The 22701-nt window shown below is 46.0% G+C and overlaps 1 protein-coding gene and 1 pseudogene across 1 annotated transcript in view; one reads left to right on the top strand and one right to left on the bottom strand.

The window, feature by feature from the left end:
- OPHN1 (oligophrenin 1) overlaps positions 1 to 22701 on the bottom strand; it is an 85332-nt gene that overhangs the window by 12401 nt on the left and 50230 nt on the right. The window contains exons 12-18 of the mRNA XM_066640044.1: positions 22222 to 22255; positions 19780 to 19842; positions 16659 to 16733; positions 13532 to 13616; positions 7800 to 7858; positions 6015 to 6120; positions 1768 to 1927 (exon numbers count right to left, since the gene is read on the bottom strand). Coding sequence (XP_066496141.1) covers positions 1768 to 1927; positions 6015 to 6120; positions 7800 to 7858; positions 13532 to 13616; positions 16659 to 16733; positions 19780 to 19842; positions 22222 to 22255 — 582 coding nt within the window. The remainder of the gene's footprint in view (positions 1 to 1767; positions 1928 to 6014; positions 6121 to 7799; positions 7859 to 13531; positions 13617 to 16658; positions 16734 to 19779; positions 19843 to 22221; positions 22256 to 22701) is intronic.
- LOC136663389 (5S ribosomal RNA) lies at positions 5357 to 5473 on the top strand (annotated as a pseudogene).

Raw genomic sequence — 22701 nt, 5'->3', positions numbered from 1 at the left:
GCTGTGAGATCAGAATCACAGAGCTAAAAGCAGCAGCAGAAGGTTCAGCTCAGTGGACAGAACTTCAGCATGTGCTTTTTGCGTGGTCAAAAAAGCCCTCCTGTCTGCCCTGAACATCTTAGCGGTGCTTCTCATGTTGTGTCTTCCCTCCCAATCCAGAGAAGTAACTCATGATGACATCATTGCCAGTTACTTCCAGTCAACAGGTGGACCATGGGAAGTGGTACAACAGGAGACAAATATTGAGAAACTCTGGTCTAGCAGAACGTGGATGGCCCGGGCCCAGAAAGCTAAATGGTCATAGCCCAGAGACTGAGCAGTCCTGAATACAATTGAACCAATACACTAGAACCAGGGGACATCCACTAAAATTGAGTGTTGGGAGGGTTAGGACAGACAAAAGAAAATATTTCTTTACTCAGCGTGTGGTCGGTCTGTGGAACTCCTTGCCACAGGATGTGGTGCTGGCGTCTAGCCTAGACGCCTTTAAAAGGGGATTGGACAAGTTTCTGGAGGAAAAATCCATTACGGGGTACAAGCCATGATGTGTATGCGCAACCTCCTGATTTTAGAAATGGGCTATGTCAGAAGGCCAGATGCAAGGGAGGGCACTAGGATGAGGTCTCTTGTTATCTGGTGTGCTTCCTGGGGCATTTGGTGGGCCGCTGTGAGATACAGGAAGCTGGACTAGATGGGCCTAGGGCCTGATCCAGTGGGGCTGTTCTTATGTTCTTATGAACGGATTATAAATCCAGATAGGTGTTTAGTTTGTGTGTTTCATTTTGAAATCCGCAATGAATTCATGCCCCACTAATTCATCGCAGAACGAAGCCTCCGAGAACCCAGTAATGCCCCTGCTGGGTTTGCATCATGTTACAGCAAAATGAAAGTCACTTTCCAATTTTTTATAAGTATGGCGATATTGACTTAATCTCAACTTTACAGACAAAGGTTTGTGTAATGTTGAGAGTCATTTCCAAGGGGACCAACTTTTTAATTTAGCTGTAGTGCTCAAGTTTAAAGCTGTCAAAGCAATAATTACTCGCCCTGAACAAATTTCCCTGTCCTTTGGGTCCTCATAATTCACTACATAAATAATATATTGTGTCTGCTTCAGACTCAACTGAAGTGTTTGCTTATGTGTGACTGAAACATTTTCGACTCCGAGCCCACACTTACAAGTGCCAAGTCTAATAAAATGTTACTAGCTTAACCTTATCATTGCAGAAATTAAAAGGCCAGGAAAGAAGTCGTCTTACTTTTAATTAAAATGCCTCATTCTAGAGATTAGAAAGAGCTTGTTCTCCTCACCTCCCTCTGCTGGCATAATCACTTGTGTCAAGTTCAAGAGAAGTGTGGAGAAAAAAAGTCTGCATTTTCTCATTTCAGCTCATATGGGTTGGGTTCAAGAACGTAACCAGAAACCATGGTCTGAGCTATGCTAACGACAGTTGAGACGCTGCACCATGGTTTCAGCCTCCAGATGTACATAGGATTGGGCTGTAAGAGGATCCTCTCCTGCTCTAACCCATATGGTCTTGTAGAAGCTTGTAGAGCTCTGCAATTTGTCCAGTTTTCAAAGTTTAGTATTTGCTCTCGACAAACAAGCACGAACACTGCCAGATCTCATGTGCCCAGGTCTTATTTCCTTTTCCCTAAACTCTCTTACACTCTGGCCAGACCCGGCAGACTTTTGCTTGCAGACTTTTTTTTTTTTTTTTGTGAGAACAACATCTTGAGGAGAACTCAACACAAAGGCAGCCCTACCTTGTCGAAGTGCTCGATGAGGATCTCCACCACAATGTTCTGGAATTTGATATTCATCATGGCCGCCACAGTGTCCTCCTGAGCACGCATCAGGGTGGGGCCAAATATCACCCCCATGTTGGATGGAGACATCAGGTTTTCCCTGCTGTGATCACACACGCTGTCAAGAGAAGGAGAAAAAGGAGAGAAGGCACATAAGTGAGAGACAGAGAGATTGCTGTGGCGCTTTATCAGACATGTCAGAGTGTGAGTCAGGTATGTTCTTGTGGCTGAGGCTGGGATCTCCATGTGCATAGGCCTCAGGGTCTTTGTCAGATACAGCGAGAATAGGAGTGCATTTACTTTATTTCCACATTTTTATACAAGGAGCCATTCCTCCGAGGAGCTCAAGGGGGTATACATGGTTCCTTCCCCCATTTGTCCTCACAACAGCTTTGTGAGGTAGGCAAGGCTGAGAGTGACTGGCCCAAGGTCACCCAAGAAACTTCATGGCTGAGCAGGTATTAGAACCTGGAACTTCCAGGTCTAAATCCAAAACCAGAACCATGACATCATCCCAACTGGCAGGCAATGTGAAGTCTCTAGATTGAGCAGGCTTGAGAAATACCAGGCATTTAGTCTTCAATCTTTGCCCGAGCAATACAGTCGTGTCTCCCACATGTAGTACTCCCTGGACCAGTTCAAGCCCTCACTCTGACTCCAGCTGTAATAAGCTGACCTCAGGAACCCTGGGCTGGAAATTGATGCAGCTTCTAAGCAAGAACTGGAGTAGAGATGCACAGGACCACACCACCACTTAAAAGTGCTCAAAGACAATGAATTAAGCCAGTGTTCGGTGGTTACCATGTCAAATCAAACCAAATTGATTTGATGACTCCATGTAAGTGTGTGGATTCACGGCTTTCAGAAACAAAAAGAGTTCCTTGAAGCCCTTACATCCTAAAATTGCATTCTGCTCTGCCAGCCATCACATGATTTACCGAGGAAATTCAGAGTTTCAAGGCTTTTTCCAGTGATTTTTGCTGTCAAAACTGTAGTTTTGGGTGACTAGAGGTGGGACAAACATTTTAAAGAAAGGTGGTTGAAAAGTCTCACGCTCATGGTGGTGTAATTTTTAAAAACTTCACAACACAGTCCAATACACATTTTGGTGCCATAAAAGTTAAACCGATTCGTGGATGTATTTGGGGTGCTGACTCAAAAAATGGCTTTAGTTTTGCTCTATCATCTCCAGTTTTGCAGATATGACATATGATTCAACAAGTCATCTGCACTTCAGCATCTAAGGTGGGTATGTCACATCTCCAAAACTAGAGCTGAAACAGCCAAACTGATACCATTTTTTGAATCAGTGCCCCAAATATATCCAAGAATACATTTAACATTCAAAGCATCACCACCCCAAAAAAGGAGGGGGAGAGGGGCAATATAATGTTTTTCACTTATTTTAACTAACCAACAGTACAAATAAGTTCATGTCTGAAATGTTTTGCCACATCTGATGCAGCACGATCAAAACTACACACATGTTAGCATTTCTCCACAATACAATTAAGGAGTTCTATGTTTAAAAAAATGTAAGTTACTCCAAATAGTTAATAATAACGACATGCAAGAGCCGAGTAAAACTCTTGTTCCGTGATGAGGCTTCACTTTCCTTCCTCTGAGGAATACATGCATATGGAATAAGCTGAACTCCCAGCCTCAGGGAACCTGGGTCAGGAGACGGCTTTCAAGATCCCAGACAAAGCCGGCTCGCTAATTTATCTTCCCAGACAGTGGGCCGAGTACTCTGCTCTGTGCCGGCAGACACTGTGAGCAGATGAACCAGACCCTGTTCTCAGTACTTGCCAAAGAGCTGCCACCAGGCGAAAGAAAAAAGCATAGGGGAGAGGGCTTGCCACCAGGTGGGAAGGGAGAGTTCCTCATCTGCATGTGTGAAGAGGCTGGCACACAGGTCAGGAAATGGCGTTTTGGGGGTTCAATGCCCTTCAGGTGCGCTGTATGCACTAGTGCTGACCCTGAAGTATTCAACAAATATGCTTTCCAAACAGCAAGCAGAGGGTCTGTGGTGGGAATGGACCTTGGCAAATGTCATGGTGGAGACCCACAATATTTGTGATAAAGCTTCAGAGGGTCGGGGGAGCTTACTGCATTGGTACCAGGTTTTCTGTTGTTTTTGCAACAAACACTGTGCCCTGGTGGGTTATGGTGGTGGTAGCATGGAGGTCTGCCATTTCTCCCTAGAACGATACTCACAGCATAATGCCCAGGTGCATTCGGGGGTGGGGGGAGGGAAATGTCTTTCACAAGCAAGTTACCAGAAGAGTAACTGCACTTCAAAGGCTGCTGCTTACTCAGAGAGGAAAGGCATTTGCTGCAAAAAGAAGGAAGGTGAAAACGCTTGGCAGATCCAGACCCTAAAACAGGGGTGCCCAAACCCCGGCCCTGGGGCCACTTGCAGCCCTCAAGGCCTCTCAATGCAGCCCTCAGGGAGCCCCCAGTCTCCAATGAGCCTCTGGCCCTCTGGAGATTTGTTGAGGCCCATGCTGGCCCAATGCAGCATGAGGGCGACTGTTTGACCTCTTGCATGAGCTGTGGGATGAGGGCTCCCTCCATTGCTTGTTGTTTCACATCTGTGATGCAGCAGCAGCAGCAAAGGAAAGGCCGACCTTGCTTTGTGCAAGGCCTTTTATAGGCCTTGAGCTATTGCAAGACCTTCATTCGTTCATATAAGTTCATCTTTAATATATTCATTTATGTAAGTTTATTCAAATTTTAAATGTAAATTAATTCTTCCCCCCCCCCGCACCCAACACAGTATCTGAGAGACTATGTGGCCCTCCTGCCAAAAACTTTGGACACCCCTGACCTAAAACTTAGCAGCCCCCTTCCCACAAGCCCTTGAGCAAGTCATGGGTCCCTCTCACAGAACTGGTAACTGAAAAAAATGTTGCTGCATGAAAAGGGGAGGTTCAGACCAGAAGATGCATTCACTTAAGAAGCTTTTCCCCTTCTTTGCCACCTTTCTAAGGCAAGACTCTTCTGCATTTGCTGGCCAGGGTTAACCAAGCACAGAGCTTACATTTATTTCAGTTAAAGTCACACAGAAACAACAAAGCCTGAAGGCACGCAATGCAGCAATCTACTGGGAGCTGCGCAGGTTAGGTCCGGTCAATGCTTGCACAGAAAACTGCCCAAGGACCCTGCATATGTTGCCTCAAATCCCACATCAAAAAGGCAGGAGGTAAGTAAGTGAGACACCACGTGGGGGAGGTGCCTACCTCCATACCTCTTTTCTGACAGCTTTTTTAGCAGTACCTGCAAAAATGCTGCCTGTGTGCTGAGGCTGCCATTTTTTTGCACGGGCTCCTTCAACTGACTGGAGGCATCCCAGGACCAAATCTCATTGTCCATATAGTGCAATCACATCATCACCCTGTTCATGGTGTGACTGGCTGGGATCGCCCACCAGAGCAACCCAGAAAGGAAAAAGAATCAGTAACGGGGTGGAGAGCAAAACAGAACAATAAGCTGAATATCTGCATATAAATTGTGTTGTCCCCCCCCCCCCCAACAAAATATTAGGGCCAGCAACTGTTACCCTGCACATGCCCGATCTTGTCTGACCTCGGAAGCTAAGCAGGGTCAGGCCTGGTTAGTACTTGGATGGGAGACTGCCTGGGAATACTGGGTGCTGTAGGCTTATACCATAGTCTTTCGAGACTGAAGGTTGCCAACCAATCAAGGCAAAAGCCTTAGTCTCCTGTGGTGCGAGGGAAGGCAGGGTAAAAATGCATTAAATAAAAAAAAATACAGTGGGTCTTCAGTGCTGGTGGGGGATCTGATCCAGGATCTTCGTGGATACCAAATTACATGGATAACGAAATCCGTGACGGTCCTTGCCAGCAAACCAGCTATTCAGATCTGTGGATGCCATGCCTTTGAATAAGAAGGGCCCACTGTACACAAACCCAATCCAGTCATTCCAAGGGGTGCTGCAAACTACATTCGCACCCTGACGAAATCTCTGCCGTGCACACATTTGCCCTGGACCAGGACAAATTAAGAACATAAGAGCAGCCTTGCTGGATCAGGCAAAGGCCCATCGAGTTGAGCTTCTGGTATCTCACAGTGGCCCACCAAATGCCCCAGGGAGCACACAAGACAACAGACACAATCTGCGTCCCTCGTCCAAATTGCCCTTCTCACATCCTCTTGTAGGATGATAACAGGAGGCCACTTACTTCACCAGGTGCCGGATGAGCATCTCAAGCATTTCCCGGTTCTTGTCAGGGAGTTTGTAGACCAGTGCGTGGATGGCTCCCAGCCTGTAGTCCAGGTTCTCCGACTCTGATGGGGGGGGCAAGAGGGAACAGAACAAGAGGAGAGCTGTTGAGTCTGGGGTTCACCATGCTAAGGCTGCCCTGTATGTTAGAGGCAAAACAAAATTCTGCCAAATTGGGGGGGGAGGGAGGAAAGAAATCTGGTGTGATTCAGTGCCATCTAAGTAGAGAGACCATTTCCTGGTTGGACATTAATTTCAAACGTTAGAAAGAACGAAGAACAGGCAGTCTAAAGGAGTGGAAAACAAGATTTCCACTCAGATTTGGAACTGCTTGCAGGCTTCACAATTCCAGTTGCCGCCCTGGCTGTGAAGAGTGGAGGAGCGCCCTTCGGCAAGGGCGCTGAGCACACATTGGCATGCTCAGCAGAGACACTGTGGATGGCTCTGGCAGGCACAGCCAACAACCCATGGCAGAGAGGCTGGGCACAAGGAGCCAGAGCGGGCTTCCTGAGCAGCAGGAACGCTTTCTCTCTGTGCCCGTCAGCTGTGAACTGGGCAGTTTCAGAGACTCCTTTAACATCCTCACTCCGACCCCCTCAGGAGAACGGGTCCATAAAGTGTGAGTAAGTGAGTGAGATCTGCTGTATGGGGCAGCCTCACCTGAAGCAGGGACCACGAGGGGGGCGCAGGGGGTAAACTGTACCCGGCCCTAGGGTCAAAAACGGAACCAAAAGAGGGGGCCTGAAAATTTCCTGGGATTTCACATTTCCTAACCTCACCAGGGCCCAAGAAAGGGAGGGTGCAGAGGTACATCATGGGGTTTAACAAGGGGGCCTGGGAGCCAAAGGGCAGGAGCTGGAAATGTCCTGGGATCTCAGAAAATGTTTGCATATATTGTGTGACCCCTGCTAACTGGTTAAGAGGCACTTTTTCAAGTGGGTGCTCCTCTTTTATTTAGCAGGGGGAGAGTAACTGGCCCACCTCACCCCAGCAGTGTCTGTTCTAGTGGCTGTCTGCTGGTGTTGCATCTTTTTAGATTGTGAGCCCTTTTGGGACAGGGAGCCATTTAGTTATTTGATTTTTCTCTGTAAACCACTTTGTGAACTTTTTGTTGAAAAGCGGTATATAAATACTGTTGTTGTTGTTGTTGTTGTTGTTGTTGTTGTTGTTGTGTGAAGACTTTCACATTTTTGTATAAGCCTAACTAGTTCTATATATCGTAATTCATAGAAATTACGATCCTATGATTGTATGAAATCATGGTCCAATGGAGAAGGGAAGAGGCCCCAAAGAAGCTTTGTGGCCCCCGGATAAAATTCCTTTCAGAGGCTCTGGTATACAGTGGTGGGTTCAGCTCATGTGGGGGCTCAGCTTTCCAGGACACCCACAAGCATGCCCAGGTGCGCGACCTGGAAATCACAACTCCAACCAAAACTGAGTGGAGTGTATGGAAGCCATCACACCCAGAGATGGGCAAGCCCCTCCTTCAGCACAGGATTCCCATGTTACATCACTAGCTGTGCCAAGTGGGAATGGGCTGGAGGAAGGTGGCGGTGCTGGCAGACGGGATGAAGGGCACCCCAATCCACTACTCTCTTGCCCTCCCCATAATTTTCCCCTGATGCAGCCTGCATCACCTTGCCTACTGGAGGGGTTTCCCCTGCCCCCCCCCCAAATCAGGCAAAGCAACATTCTCCAGGAAACCAATCCCCTCCCCCCCCCCACTCTTCTTCCTGGAACTTACTGGCAGCTGAGACCAATTCTTTGTGAAGTTTGTACGTCATGACAGGTTCAGAGAGGTTTCTGCAAAGCAAAGAATCCAGAATGAACGGATGGTTCCGGAAGGGGGAGAGAGACTTAGCTGTCTCTCTGTTGTCAATTACTTGGAAGAATCTGGAGGAAAAAACATCTCACTCTTGCGTTCAGTTCATTTCATCGACCACCCATCTGGACCACCCCTCCTGCAGACCATGCTGCAGTTGCACTGCATGCCTGGGGGATAAGTCTACACAGCTTGCTTATGGTGCAACTATAAAACATTTAAAGAAAAACTATGGGTAATAGCCACAGTTTCCCTCCCTCTGGAGCAAAAAGCAAAATCCTACTCAAAATACAAATTATAGTGGAAAGAGTTTGGAAAAGCAGCAAATGTGATTCTCTTAAGATTTTTGGCTTCCCAGGGTAGAAAAACAAACAGGTTTTCCTTATTACTTTTTTAAACAAACCATGTTGAATGTGTGTCAGAAGTTGAATATTATTGCTCCTGTATGCATGAAAGAGAGAGATAAGAGGGGACCAAATAAAGACAGACTGATTGGCCTCCTAAATGCTGCCTCTAAATTATATGCAAGATTTCTTGCTGAGGAGCTGGAAAAAAATTGGCAGAAACACAGAAATTTATATCAGATGAACGACTTTGGTTAACCAAAGAAACGTCCGAGTCAGCTGAATACTGCATGACCAACGAAGAAGTGGGAACAGCATGTCACTCAGTTTATGACTGAATATGGCCTCTTTTGGGTTGAGTTCAATTGTTTTTTGGTAGATATACCAAAAAATATCATTAAGGAAACTATAGCAGAGGTTCCTACAAAAGGAGGAATAGTGGAAATGGTGGAAATGGAAAAGGTGCAAAAGAGAACGACTAAGATGATTACTGGGCTGGGGCACCTTCCTTATGAGGAAAGGCTATGGCGTTTGGGCCTCTTCAGCCTAGAAAAGAGGCACCTGAGGGGGGACATGATTGAGACATACAAAATTATGCAGGGGATGGACAGAGTGGATAGGGAGATGCTCTTTATACTCTCACATAACACCAGAACCAGGGGACAGCCACTAAAATTGAGTGTTGGGAGAGTTAGAACAGACAAGAGAAAATATTTCTTTACACAGCGTGTGGTTGGTCTGTGGAACTCCTTGCCACAGGATGTGGTGACGGCATCTGGCCTGGACGCCTTTAAAAACGGATTGAACAAGTTTCTGGAGGAAAAATCCATTACGGGGTACAAGCCATGATGCTTATGCGCAACCTCCTGATTTTAGAAATGGGCTATGTCAGGTGCAAGGGAGGGCACCAGGATGCAGGTCTCTTGTTATCTGGTGTGCTCCCTGGGGCATTTGGTGGGCCGCTGTGAGATACAGGAAGCTGGACTAGATGGGCCTATGGCCTGATCCAGTGGGGCTGTTCTTATGTTCTTATGTTAGGATTTCAATTTTGTTTATATCTACACACATAACATTAGAGTTTGATCTTAAGGAAGGCTAGGGACATGTGGACTATTTTCTAGGCCAGTATTGTATTGGCAACCTTCAGTCTCGAAAGACTATGGTATCGCGCTCTGAAAGGTGGTTCTGGCACAGCGTCTAGTGTGGCTGAAAAGGCCAATCCGGGAGTGACAATCCCTTCCACACCGGGAGCAAGTGCAGTCTGTCCCTGGTCTGTCTCCCTGGCTATGGGCCTTCCTTCTTTGCCTCTTAGCCTCAGACTGTTGGCAAAGTGTCTCTTCAAACTGGGAAAGGCCATGCTGCACAGCCTGCCTCCAAGCGGGCCGCTCAGAGGCCAGGGTTTCCCACTTGTTGAGGTCCACCCCTAAGGCCTTCAGATCCCTCTTACAGATGTCCTTGTTTCTAGGCCAATGTTTCCCAAATTGTGGGTTGCGACCCACCAGTGGATCGTGACCTGATTGCTCGTGAGTCATGAAGCTGACACTGACAAGCAGTCAGCTGACTAGGAAAATGTATTGAGCCCTATGGAAAGGACAACCGAGCCAGAAGCCTGCTTTACTTGCAAGTAAGTGAGCGTGCCTCAGTTCACTTTATAGGGCAGGCTGAGGGGAATGCATTGCCAACAGAATGGTCCCGATCCAATGCATGGCTGGTGGGAGCCACAGATACCTTTGTGACTTGTCATGTAGCCTCTTTTTGCCATCGCTGCTAAGAAGGTTAGGGACAACCTTACAGACAGCAGTGCACCCTTCATCATATCTGATGCAAGCCAGTTATTCTCCTCCAATACCCAACACCCTTTGGGATCAGAAGTGTCACTCAGCACAGAGCTCTTGCCAGATCCGCCTCTGGAGAAAATTCAACAGGTCAAGCCTAGCACAAAACCAACCTGAGATGATCTCATTTCTGCTGGACAAACCTTCTGGTGATATCATCGTTAAAGGCACAGAGGCTCATTTCTCAAGGGCTTGCAACTTGAGTGAGACTCTCATCCTAGGTGCTTCTGTGACTGCAAGTACTGAAAGCCTTACTTCTTTTCGGGGCCAGAAAGCACAACTAATTTCCACCTGTCCAAAGCAGTTAATTTTCGAGTACTAATTTGGCTCATGAAAAGTGCCATTTTTTGCAAGAGATGAATCCGGTGAGAAAAAAAAACGTAATCCTCTCAACGTTGTGTTTGAATGTCACTATATTTATAGGAGACGAAGCAAAATGCCAGTAGATAAGCAATGAGGCATTTGTAATGCACTGAGTGGGTACATTGGAAGACTGCACTTTCACACCAGACTCATTTTGTCTGGTTTAAGGTGCACAGGGGGACAGCAAGGCTGTATCCAAGTCAAGATTCCAGGACGGCATTTTCCCAAACTGTGGTTTGTACTCAATGGGATGCTCAATGGGTTGTACTCAATGGGTGGGATGCTCAATGCTTTGCCTGAAAAACCTTTCCTGGAGCTCCCAGAGGGCGCTTCCGGGTTGCACCAGTGCCCATGACCCGCTCCATCGGCCTCCGTGGGCCTCAGAACCACACCCAGAAGTGACCAGAAGTAACTTTCAGTTTGCACCCATGACTCCCAGCCACTTCTGGAAGGTGTCCTGGATCCAGAGAGGTCAACGGAGCATGTCATGGGCCTGGTGCAACCCGGGGGCTCCCAGAAGGAAGGGTGGGGATTAGAGAAGGCATTATTACACTGTATAATGAGGGGAAACAAACGCATCGGTAAAGCAGCTACCACGTTTTCCAGACTCACAAAGAGAGTCTGGTCCAACAAGAAGCTGACGGAACATACCAAGATCCAGGTCTACAGAGCTTGCGTCCTGAGTACACTTCTGTACTGCAGCGAGTCATGGACTCTACGCTCACAACAGGAGAGGAAACTGAACGCTTTCCACATGCGCTGCCTCCGACGCATCTTCAGCATCACCTGGCAGGACAAAGTTCCAAACAACACAGTCCTGGAACGAGCTGGAATCCCTAGCATGTATGCACTGCTGAAACAGAGATGCCTGCGTTGGCTCGGTCATGTTGTGAGAATGGATGATGGCCGGATCCCAAAGGATCTCCTCTATGGAGAACTCGTGCAAGGAAAGCGCCCTACAGGTAGACCACAGCTGCGATACAAGGACATCTGCAAGAGGGATCTGAAGGCCTTAGGAGTGGACCTCAACAGGTGGGAAACCCTGGCCTCTGAGCGGCCCGCTTGGAGGCAGGCTGTGCAGCATGGCCTTTCCCAGTTTGAAGAGACACTTGGCCAACAGACTGAGGCAAAGAGGCAAAGAAGGAAGGCCCATAGCCAGGGAGACAGACCAGGGACAGACTGCACTTGCTCCCAGTGTGGAAGGGATTGTCACGCCCAAATCGGCCTTTTCAGCCACACTAGACGCTGTTCCAGAACCACCTTTCAGAGCGCGATACCAGAGTCTTTCAAGACTGAAGGTTGCCAACAATGAGAGGAATTATTAAACATGATCACCATTGCAGTAAGATCGGCATAGCACTCAAACGACCTGTCAAATATTGTCAAGTATTCCATAAAGCCAAGATGTTTGAAGAACCAGTCTGCGAGCTACTTGTCTCTGCTTTTAAAAATTGACTTTTGCTTTTTCACCACATCAGGCTGACTGCTCTGCTTTTGGTTTCCATTTCATTTTGCAAAGGGTGGGGTCGGCACACCTTCAGTGACACCCAGGGTACAAGTTCAACCGTCGTGAAAGGAAATGATAATTCAGAACTGGTGTGGTTCTTATTCTTCCAAATGAAGTGCAAATCTTTGTGCGCTCTCTTGGGAGACTTCCCAGGATTCCGAAAAAATTCTCTCCTGGTCAAAAGGGAGGACTACTGAGGGTCTTATTAGTGACTAGTTGAATTCTTCTTCGGAGCTGAAAGGTGAATGCCTCCCTGGAGGTGGGGCAGTGTGGTCACAGAGCTAGCAGGCAAAGCAGCAAGATAAAAGAGCCTGTCATAAGCAGGGAACTAGGGACAATTCTAGGCAATGCTACTGCTTCCTTGTTTTATTTTATGCCACATTTTAAAATTAGTTTTATTTACTTGCATCTTGTTTTTTTTTTTTTTGTCTTACTGTGAGTCACCTTGGGTTGCACTTGCAGGCAGGAGAGGAAAGGCAGTATAGAAACATTTTCAAATAAAAGAATCTCAACCAGTAGGTAGTTGGTAGGAAAATTCTTATTTGGCTAATGAGTGGATGTGGGAAAATCCTGCTGCAAGATGTAACAGCAAGATACCTGCAGCTAACTTCTTTTCCCCCTCTCTTTTCTGCCTCCTTTTTCCTTCTCTAACAGAGAAGCTTATGCATTTTTACTAAGAAGTCACATTGTACTCAATGAAGCTTACTCCCAGGACAGACCGCACAGGCTTGTAGCCTAAATTCCCCTCTGCCCAACCTACCACCTTTCTTGTAGATCTAGTTGAATTAATTGGCCATGGGCAGTAAAAAAAGAACAGGATTATGGACAGGCGAGGGGGGCAAATAGCTGGAACCAGAGAAGAAGGAAAAAGAGATTTAACCAATGGGGAGAGACAGGCGTTAATATTAATATTGCCAGGGCTATATATGTGTCCATATATTAATATATGGACACATCTTGCAGGATGCAATTAATATTGCCAGGGCTATATATATGTGTCACTCCCGGATTGGCCTTTTCAGCCACACTAGACGCTGTGCCAGAACCACCTTTCAGAGCGCGATACCATAGTCTTTCGAGACTGAAGGTTGCCAATACAAATATGTGTCCCAAGTTCTCATTAATGGTACTATAGACTGTCACTAGTGCTCCAGGAGAAACCCAGAGAGAGAGAGAAGACCTCTGTAGTGTGTATTTGTCACCTTTAAATAGAAACAATATCTAACATAATTAAAACCTATAGTAATTAATCTATCATCAGTCATCATAATCAAATCTCTTAGCCTCACCTACCTCACAGGGTGGTTGTGAGAATAAAAAGAGGGAAGGAACCATGTACACCGCACTGATCAACTTGGAGGAAGGGCAGCATGAAAATGTGCAAGTAAATAAATAAAATCTATGCACACGGCACTTTTCCTAAGGGGGGGGGAAGAAACCCAAAACTCAGACAGGTCCCTGTAAAAGGTTCACAATTTAAAATTAGGCCAGTCAAATCCCCAGCCCTAGACTGCAGAATGAACAATGGGGTGGGGGGGGAGTGAGTGAGAAAGATTCATCTGCCTTAGAGGCTGAAGCTACAAGAGAACAAGCTGTGAAATATACCTGAGGTAGAATTTTAAGGAGCTAGTAATGGTCTTGATGTCCCAGTCAGTGTTTTGGAAGTCCACGTCCCCTGGACACTTAGGATCTGGGGAAACAGGAAGCAGAGAAGAGGAGTTGACAAGAACACTTCAAACATTGCCTCTGTTATTGATCTTTATGTACCCCTTGCAGTTTGGTAAACAGCAGCACTCAAAGCAACACACAAAAATAAACTGACAATAAAAGTACTATCAAATTAATATAGGATGATAATTAAATCATTCCTCTAAATAAAATTATTTAACTTAGATAAAATTATCTGCATGTTCAGATGTGTTTTAGCAAGAAGGACATAAGCCAAACCGGTGATAGATTTGGGTTTATACAGGTAGTTCTTGTCTATAGGACCCCCTGAATATTCCATAGTTGCATAGTATTAGGAAACTGCAGGCTACACACCATGAAGACTTTAAAATGGTCTAATTAACAGCAGTGGATAAAAAAAAAAAGTGAGATAAAAATGTGAAAAGTGTTGGAACCAAGAGCTCAGTTCTGAACAAACTACCTCTGTTTGGCTCCATGAATTTTCCTGGAGTGGGGTGTGGATCCCAAGGCAACATAATGATTGATAAGTAAGCCTACAGACTGCAAAGAGGCTTTTGTGCATCGACACATTCTCTTCAGAGTCCCAAAAAGTTCAACTATTGATGTCCCCTCTTTCCCTGAATATGGAACCACCAACATTTCAACCATGGTTCCAGACGCCCACCCTTTATCCAAGAAAGGGAGTCAGGAAGTTCATCTTCCACACAGATTTAAACAATACGCTTTAGAATCACTGATTAAGGAAGAATAAACTATCTTGGCATGAAATCGGTCTAGTCCCTTCAAAAATGTTCCTGCACATTCTAGTTCCATCTGAAACATTCTGGAAGACTTTTTGGCCCAGTTAAAAATTGACATTGCGCTGGAACTGGGCCCACGAGTCTTGGTCCTCATGTGCAAGCCTTGATCTCTTGAGCCCTCTTTCAGCATAAGTTCTCAGGGTGGTGCATCTTTGCAGTACTTTTAATGCAGCCACCTTAACTCCTTCAGACTGTTATAAAAAGTTCCTGCATTATTATCTCTCTGTCCTTTTGTTTTGACAAGATCATCTTCAAACATTTATTTAGGCAGCAATCTAAAGTCTCTCACTAGGAAGCAAGTCTTATTGAATCTAGAGCAACTCACTTCTGAACAAATATGCCTAGGATTGCAATGTTAATCTATTTGAGAAGCACTTTTTATTTCTTTTTTCCTCTTGATGTCTTTTTTTTCCAAGCACACCTTTTAAGTCCCTGTGTTTTGAAAAGTGATAATACTTTGCTGGTGAAACTTGAAACATACACTGTTCTATACCTTCAGTTTTGAGAGGTATGTGAACATTTTTATATGACTTTCTAACAGCTTGTGGTTGCCTATCAATGGTTATACAACTCTTCCATTTATTCTATCAACTTCCATTATTTGTCAGCTGGTTTTGCTCTGAAATGTAGGACTTGCTATCAATGCTTTCTTTCCCCCATCAAGTTTTCTACATTTGCACTCACATTCCAAGCTTTTTTGGTTTCCTGATTAACCCATTTTCTTCCCAGTGCACAGGTGTGCACATTTGAGCCCTGTTGCCTATATGCAATGTCAGCCAGGAATGGCTTAAGTTCCTCCAGTTTATTTTCTGACTTTCAACAATGGCTGCTCCCCAACTAAAGACACCACATCAAAAATTCTTTCACTGCCTGCGCTCTACCTTCTTCAAAAGAGTGCTTTGATTTTCCTCCTTGGATGACTCCATTTTCCTTGGTGTTATAAATGTGTATGCTGGCTCTTTCTCAATTTGTACAGGTTTGCTTTATTCCCTGAGGCTCTGAGGCCTTATATCACTGTGCTAATGTTACTTTCTCTCCCTCTCAGAAACTTGAGTCTGGTTCAGTCTATAACCGTCTTTTTTATCTCCTAAGATAGTCTACAGTAGCTGTGAACACTTAGCTGCAATTTTTGACCTTTATATGCTTGTCAAACTACTTGCCATTTCCTCAACATTCTCATCCTTCACCCTTATGACCGCTGGTTTTTGTTTTTTTTCCTTTTCACACATATCCCCATATTTCTTTATTCCAAAGACTGTAAACTTAATGTATCCTTCTGAACAAATCCAGCCTGAAATATAGACATGCACGATCTGCATTTGTCTATCTCATTATCTTTTTTTTAGATCGGCAAATGCATTAAATGTACATTACCAATGTCCTGAGAGGCAAAGCATTCCTTTCAGGCTGCAATCCTAAGCACACTTTCCTGAGAGTAAGCCCCACTGAACAAAACAGTACTTACTTCTGAGTAACCTGGTTAGGCTTGTGCCCTCAGTGTCTTTTCCCCACTCCCATAATGTGTACTGACGCTAAGCAAACCGCTTCATTTTCTTGCATTCTGTTCCACTCTCTCTCCTTGCCTGGTGTGTTTTGATTGAGGTTGATCAAAATGTCTACTTTGTTCACCTTGTGGAAGCGACTTCCAGTTCACAGAAGCAACTTTTGGTTTACTTTTATGACTTCTGGTCACTTCTGCAAGGACTTCTGGGGCCTGCAGGGGCCAACAGGTCATGGGCCTGGCGCAACCAGAAACAAGAGTCTGGGAGACTCTCCATAGAAAGGTTTTGCCAGATTAATTCTTGCAGATAATTGAGCATGAGATGTGACCCACAGCTTGGGAAATGCTGGGCCATTGCGTCTTTGACACTCTGTTCTACTCTCTTCTCCCCACACTTCCTCTCCTGCTCAATTCCTTTGTGAATCCAGGAAGAGGGAAGAGGTGGTTGGTCAAGGAGGATGCCAACTCCTTCATTGGCGTGCAACTCCATGCTTGCCTTTCCCACCCCACACTGCTCCCCTGAGCTCTACCTTCTTGCAGCTACACTTCAAGCAAGTTAAAAAGAGAGAAAAGATGAAAGCGTAAAAAGGACACTTAAGGTGAGGGATGTTATATAAGGAACGGAATTGTAGACCAGACAGCAGTTCAATTTTCTGGGCTGCTTCACCTCCCAGTCCACCTGTCTTTGGAATGATCTCTCACAGAAATAAAACCCAGAGACCGGCACAGGACTGCTTTTTACCGAAGAACGCGTTCAAGAGCTTCTGGACCTGAATGTTGCTGCCGACAGTTCGATACACACCTTCAGTGGTGATCCCTAAACAGGAGAACAAATATCTTTAATAGGTGTTCAGGAAGTGCAACCAGACCTCCCGCCACTGTTGCTTTTTAACAGACAGTTCTCAAACTGTGGGTTGGGACCTGCTTGGTGGGTCTTGCAGAGCCTCCAGGAAAACACGGACTATGGAAAGATCAGAAAACTAATTCCCCCAAGCCCTGAAGATATCCAGAAACCAAATAGCTGCTAACTGCCCTGCAAATTGCTGAGCTCCTGCAGTACAGGGATATAAATGTTTGAGCGTTTATTTTCCGGGGTGTTTTTCTCCCCAACTCCAACAGTGACAGGTAGTGGGGGGCAAGTGAGGGCTGAGTCACATAACTAAGCCCTTCAAGGCTTGAGGAGGAGACGGTGTTATCCTGTAGCACAAGAAAAAGACCACCAATGGCTTAGAGTTTAGGCTGTGCTGACCCCTAGTGGGGAATAATTGTCTCACCGATTTGAAGCACAAATCTCAGTGCACCACTGAAAGAATCTGGCCAGCATTGTGTCGTTGGCAACATGTGTATGGCGGAAGTCATGTCTGCCCTCCCAAGCAAACTATAAATGATTTGCCATATTTTACATCCTACTGATATATTTTTACACCACCAGCCTACAGAACTGGCTCCAGGACCGAATTCTTCAGGGTTTCTAACCCCTTTGTTAGCCTAACTGTCCAAAATTCTTCTGGGACTGTTGTGCTGTCTGATCAGGCTTCAATTTTTTTTTTTCCCTAAGGGGAAGGAGAATGTATATCCAAAAGGCATACATCCAAGGTTGCACTGAGGTGTTTGAAAACAGTGTTATTTTACTCAGAAGTAAGCCTATTGGGTTCAGTAAGACTTTCGCTGTAATCCTATCTTACTCACTGGAAACACACACCTCTGCATATCAAGTGTGTATGATAAGAAGCAGCAAAGAGGTCAACCCTTAAGGAACAGGAAGAGACCTGAAAGGGAAAGTGGATTGTATATACAGGCTGCCCTCATTAATTGTGGGTTTGGATTTCATCATCTGTGGGTTTTGAACCCATGGGGGGGGAACAGATTGATGGAGGAAGAGTTCATGGGTTTTGAATCCATGGGGTTTTGAACCCATGGGGGGGGGGCACCTGGACCATCCAAATGTGACTGAAGCTGTGCTGCAGTGTCCAGGTCTTCTGAGGTCTGGGGAGGCTGGAAGAGCCTGTTTTGGGCATCTGGCCTGGATGCCTTTAAAAGGGGATTGGGCAAATTTCTGGAGAAAAGTCCATCACAAGTTACAAACCATGGTGTGTATGTGCAACTTCCTGGTTCCAGAAGTAGGCTACTACAGAATGCCACATGCAAGGGAGGGCACTAGGATGCAGGTCTCTTGCTGTCTTGTGTGCTCCATGGGCATCTGGTGGGCCACTGTGAGATACAGGAAGCTGGAATACATGGGCATTTGGCCTGATCCAGCAGGGCACTTCTTACGTTCTTAAAAAAAAGCAACTACTGGTTTCTTGGTAGTTTTTATGCCCTTATAAGGCATTCGGAGACACCAGGCCATGAACTGAAAAATCTGTAGATTTTGGTATTTGCAAGAGTTCCAAAAATGGAATCATCATGGATAACAAGGGGCTCCTGTAGCTTTCCTCTCATGGCCCCGTTATAATGAGGTGTGGAGGATGCAATAAAGGACGCAAGTGGATCTTTACATTTACAAGGCAGGCCTGTTGCAAGTCAAAGGGAGACAGCAAGCAGGCTTCCACCACGCAGGCTCCAGCAAATCAAAAACAGGTCTGTTATTTCCACCACCAGGGATGCAAAAGCAATTAATGACTTGTTTAAACATTCCTATTCCACAGGAGGGAGATCAATCTTTCAAATCAAATTAGAGTCTTTTCTCCTTTCAAATGTCACCGCTGAACATTGAGACTAATGAGAATCTCAGAAGGCCCCACTAGCTGAAATTTAGCAGACAATCAAATTGCAGAAGGCCAGTAAAGGCCTTGGAGTCAGGCGGTTACCCACGAGAACAGCGTAAGGAGCAGATGGACATCTCCTGATTTAATGCAGAGGGCTCTAGAGAAGAGGTATCTCCTGGATCCCACGGTATTTCTGTGCCACAGAAGCCAGGTTGGACGCTTAGCTCTGCAACACCCGCTGGCGTTTATCACTGATAAACACCGATATCAGGGGGTCCTCTTTCGAACCAATAGAAGACTGGAGTCCTCCCAATATGCTCTGCTCTTCCTGCTGGTTTGGAACAGACAGCACTGGAAGAGGGTGGGGGCTCTGCATCTTCCTCCCCCTGCCTACTTGGTTGTTTTTGTGAGTGGGGAGAGCAAGAGAACCAGGGAACATCCATAAAAAACGAGTGTCGGGAGAGTTAGAACAGACAAAAGGAAAAATTACTTTACCCAGCAGGTAATTAGTCTTTGGAACTCCTTGCCACAGGATGTGGTGATGGTGTCTAGATGCCTTTAAAAGGGGATTGGACAGATTGATGGAGGAAGAGTTCATCAGAGGTTACAAGCCATGATGCAGGCTACTTCTGAATGCCAACTGCAAAGGAGTGGCAACAGGATGCAGGTCTCTTTTTGTCTTGTGTGCTCCCTGAGGCATTTGGTGGGAACTGTGAGATACAGGAATCTGGACTAGATGGGCCTTTGGCCTGATCCAGCAGGACTCTTCTGATGTTATTATGCTCTGTCTCCCTCCCGCAAAGCCAGTGAGGGCTGCTGCTGCTGCCCTTGGAGGTGGTGGAGAGGGTGGGAGGGGTGGCAGGGTTTTGGCCAGGATCACCTTGGCTTCTCCACTCTATGCTTTAGCTTTACCTCCTCCGAGAAATTCGGAAATCTGTCTTATTTTTCTCTAAATATTTCTCCAAATATTTCCTCCAATAACAAAGAATAAAGCATCAGTTTCTTTACCAAGCTTCCAAAAGAGAAATTTATAATGGGTGTCAGGAATTTGATCGCTGGAGGACTTGGCTATTGCCAACAATGGCAACTTTGCTCTTGGGTTCTAGACCAGCCATCCAGTGCACAATGAAATGCTGCAGTCAAAACAGAACTTACCTTTTGTCTCTACTGCGTTGATGCATTTCCTGACAAATCTAAAGCCAACCTCATTCAGCTCCACTGTTTGTAAATTAAGAAAATAAGAAAAAGCCATCAAAGATTACTGCTTTGCAGAGGAAGTGATGCAGAGAGTACGTGGACATGCAGGGGAAAATGAAATTATGCAGGGGATGGACAGAGTGGATAGGGAGATGCTCTTTACACTCTCACATAACACCAGAACCAGGGGACATCCACTAAAATTGAGTGTTGGGAGAGTTAGAACAGACAAGAGAAAATATTTCTTTACTCAGCGTGTGGTTGGTCTGTGGAACTCCTTGCCACAGGATGTGGTGATGGCAACTGGCCTGGATACAAGCCATGATGTGCATGTGCAACCTCCTGATTTGAGAAATGGGTTATGTCAGAAGGCCAGATGCAAGGGAGGGCACCAGGATGAGGTCTCTTGCTATCTGGTGTGCTCCCTGGGGCATCTGGTGGGCCGCTGTGAGATCCAGGAAGCTGGACTAGATGGGCCTATGGCCTGCTCCAGTGGGACTGTTCTTATGTTCTTAACTACAATTCCCAGGAAGCCTTGCAGGTCTCTTGTTATCTGGTGTGCTCCCTGGGGCATTTGGTGGGCTGCTGTGAGATCCAGGAAGCTGGACTAGATGGGCCTATGGCCTGATCCAGTGGGGCTGTTCTTATGTTCTTAACTACAATTCCCAGGAAGCCTTGCAGGTCTCTTGTTATCTGGTGTGCTCCCTGGGGCATCTGGTGGGCCGCTGTGAGATACAGGAAGCTGGACTAGATGGGTCTATGGCCTGATCCAGTGGGGCTGTTCTTATGGACTAGACTGGACTGGAGAGTACTGGACTACAAGCATGGACATCCAGGTTCACATCCCTATGAAGCTGCCCGAGTGACCTTGGACAGGTCACCATCTCTGGTGTGCCTTTGAAACTGCTCTACACAAAGGGACTGCTTCATGCACTGGGGTACTAGCTGTAGGGCACTTGCAGTGCTATGGTACAGTTTACTGCAACTGATCATAACTTTTTAGTAGCAGGCAGCATAAGCAATGGACTGCTGGCACATACTGCTACAGAGCTTGTGCACCTCACATGGTGGCAGTGCTGCTTTCCAATTGACCCTGGTGGGGAGGCTTTGCCTCACCTGCCTCCCCACTCACCGCATGCCCCTGCTACATAATGAAGAGGCCAACTTTGTATGTATCTCAGGGACCTTAGCATGTTAACAAAAAAATCCAGGGTGCCCTTGCAGTTCAGGCAGGCATTCAACTGCATGTCTTAGAGCAGGGGGTTGGCAACCTTTCTGGGCAAAGGGGCCAGACATTCAGCAATGATCCAGGTTGCCAAGTTCCCATAAGCAACTGTACAGATCTTGGCTCGGAAGGCAAAGTTTTCCTCTCAATTTGTCACGTGCCGGACAGGGAATGGTGGAGCCCCAGGATTGCAGTGGTGCAGCCACTGTGGCCAAATCACCGACTTCCATCATCTATTAGAAAAGTGACTCTTTAACCACACCACCAGCAAAGCGTGATGGTTGGCTATTGCTGTTCTCTTCTGCTAGGAGTCTGTGCTGCTTTATTTTTAACCCACCTACGATAACTTTCGATGTCTTTTGCTGCTGCCACATTTATAGTGCACATTGTTCACACTGCCTTGTTTGACTTGTTGGTGGTCTGCTTACTTTATTATCCCCAACTTTAGCTTGTTTCTCAAGAAAAACAGGATGTACAATTTAAAACACACACACACACCCCTAGAATAGCTGAATTTCCACTTGGAGGCACTGCTGCCTAGCTGCCAAGCAAGGAGCTGAAATTTGCAGCAGAGAGATCTGTTCTTATGCAGCAAAAATCACATAAATCTGGAGGCAAGAGATACACATGTAAGACAGGGACTTTTGCCACACATCTTACACTCCTGTTGAACACCCCTGTCAAATCATACCAACATGACAAGGATGCATACCGTTTTTGGGTTTGTTCCTGCCCACTTGGAACAAAACAAACAAACATAACATTCAATAACAAACAAACAAAGCAGTAGTCTGTGAGCAACTGCAATCTACAGCACGCCCAACAGAGGGCAGCAATGGGCATTTGCTGGAAAGAAACACATCAAAAAATATTTGTTAGGTTCCAGGGATTTTCAACCAGTGCACTTTAACACATTTCTGTGCCGCAAAAGGTCCATAGGTGTGCTATGGGAGTTTGGAGAACAACAACTGAAAATTGCTGAAAAACTCTTTCAGGTTCCATGGCTCTGTTTCAAGGGCAACTGTCCTTGAAACAAATATTCTGTCCTTCTTCCCAAAGGAAGAGTGTCCTGAAAGAATCTCCTGGAAGCTAGAAGTGATATCACAAGAGTTGAAGACCATAGAGAAGACCATAAACAAACAGAGCATTTCAGAAGAGAAACAGGAGCTACTCACTTTCTTCCTGCTTTGTGATGGGACTATGGTAGATCTAAGGAAAAAGGGGGAGAAGAGAAAACAAAACATAAACCAAATGGTAAGCAAACCCAACAAAGCAGATGGAACTGGGAAGTGGGGAGATTTGGGGTTGCTGGCTAATTCCCCTTCTCATTGGTTCCAGGAAGTCAGTCTGTGCATGTGGGAAGCTCCTCCTCTTGGTAGCAGTTAAGGCATCATGCCCTGATATACACCACTTTTCAACAAAATGGCTGACAAAACAGTTTTCTTAGCGAAATAAACCTGTACATGGTTCCCTGTCCTCAAATGGCTCACAGGCTAAAAAGAGATGCAGAAGAGACCCCAGCAAGAGACACTGGAAAGATGCCACGCTGGGGTGAAGAGGGACAGTTGCTCTCCCACTCCTAAAGAGGACGCCACTTGACAACGTGACTCTTTGCCCTCTGGGCAGCGTTGTGTCTGCCCAGTTGCCCTCACCTG

This window comes from Tiliqua scincoides, chromosome 12 (assembly GCF_035046505.1).
Source record: "Tiliqua scincoides isolate rTilSci1 chromosome 12, rTilSci1.hap2, whole genome shotgun sequence".
NCBI classification, from domain to species: Eukaryota; Metazoa; Chordata; class Lepidosauria; order Squamata; family Scincidae; genus Tiliqua; species Tiliqua scincoides.
Note: the sequence above shows the minus strand (reverse complement) of the source record. Positions and strands in the feature narration are given on the sequence as shown.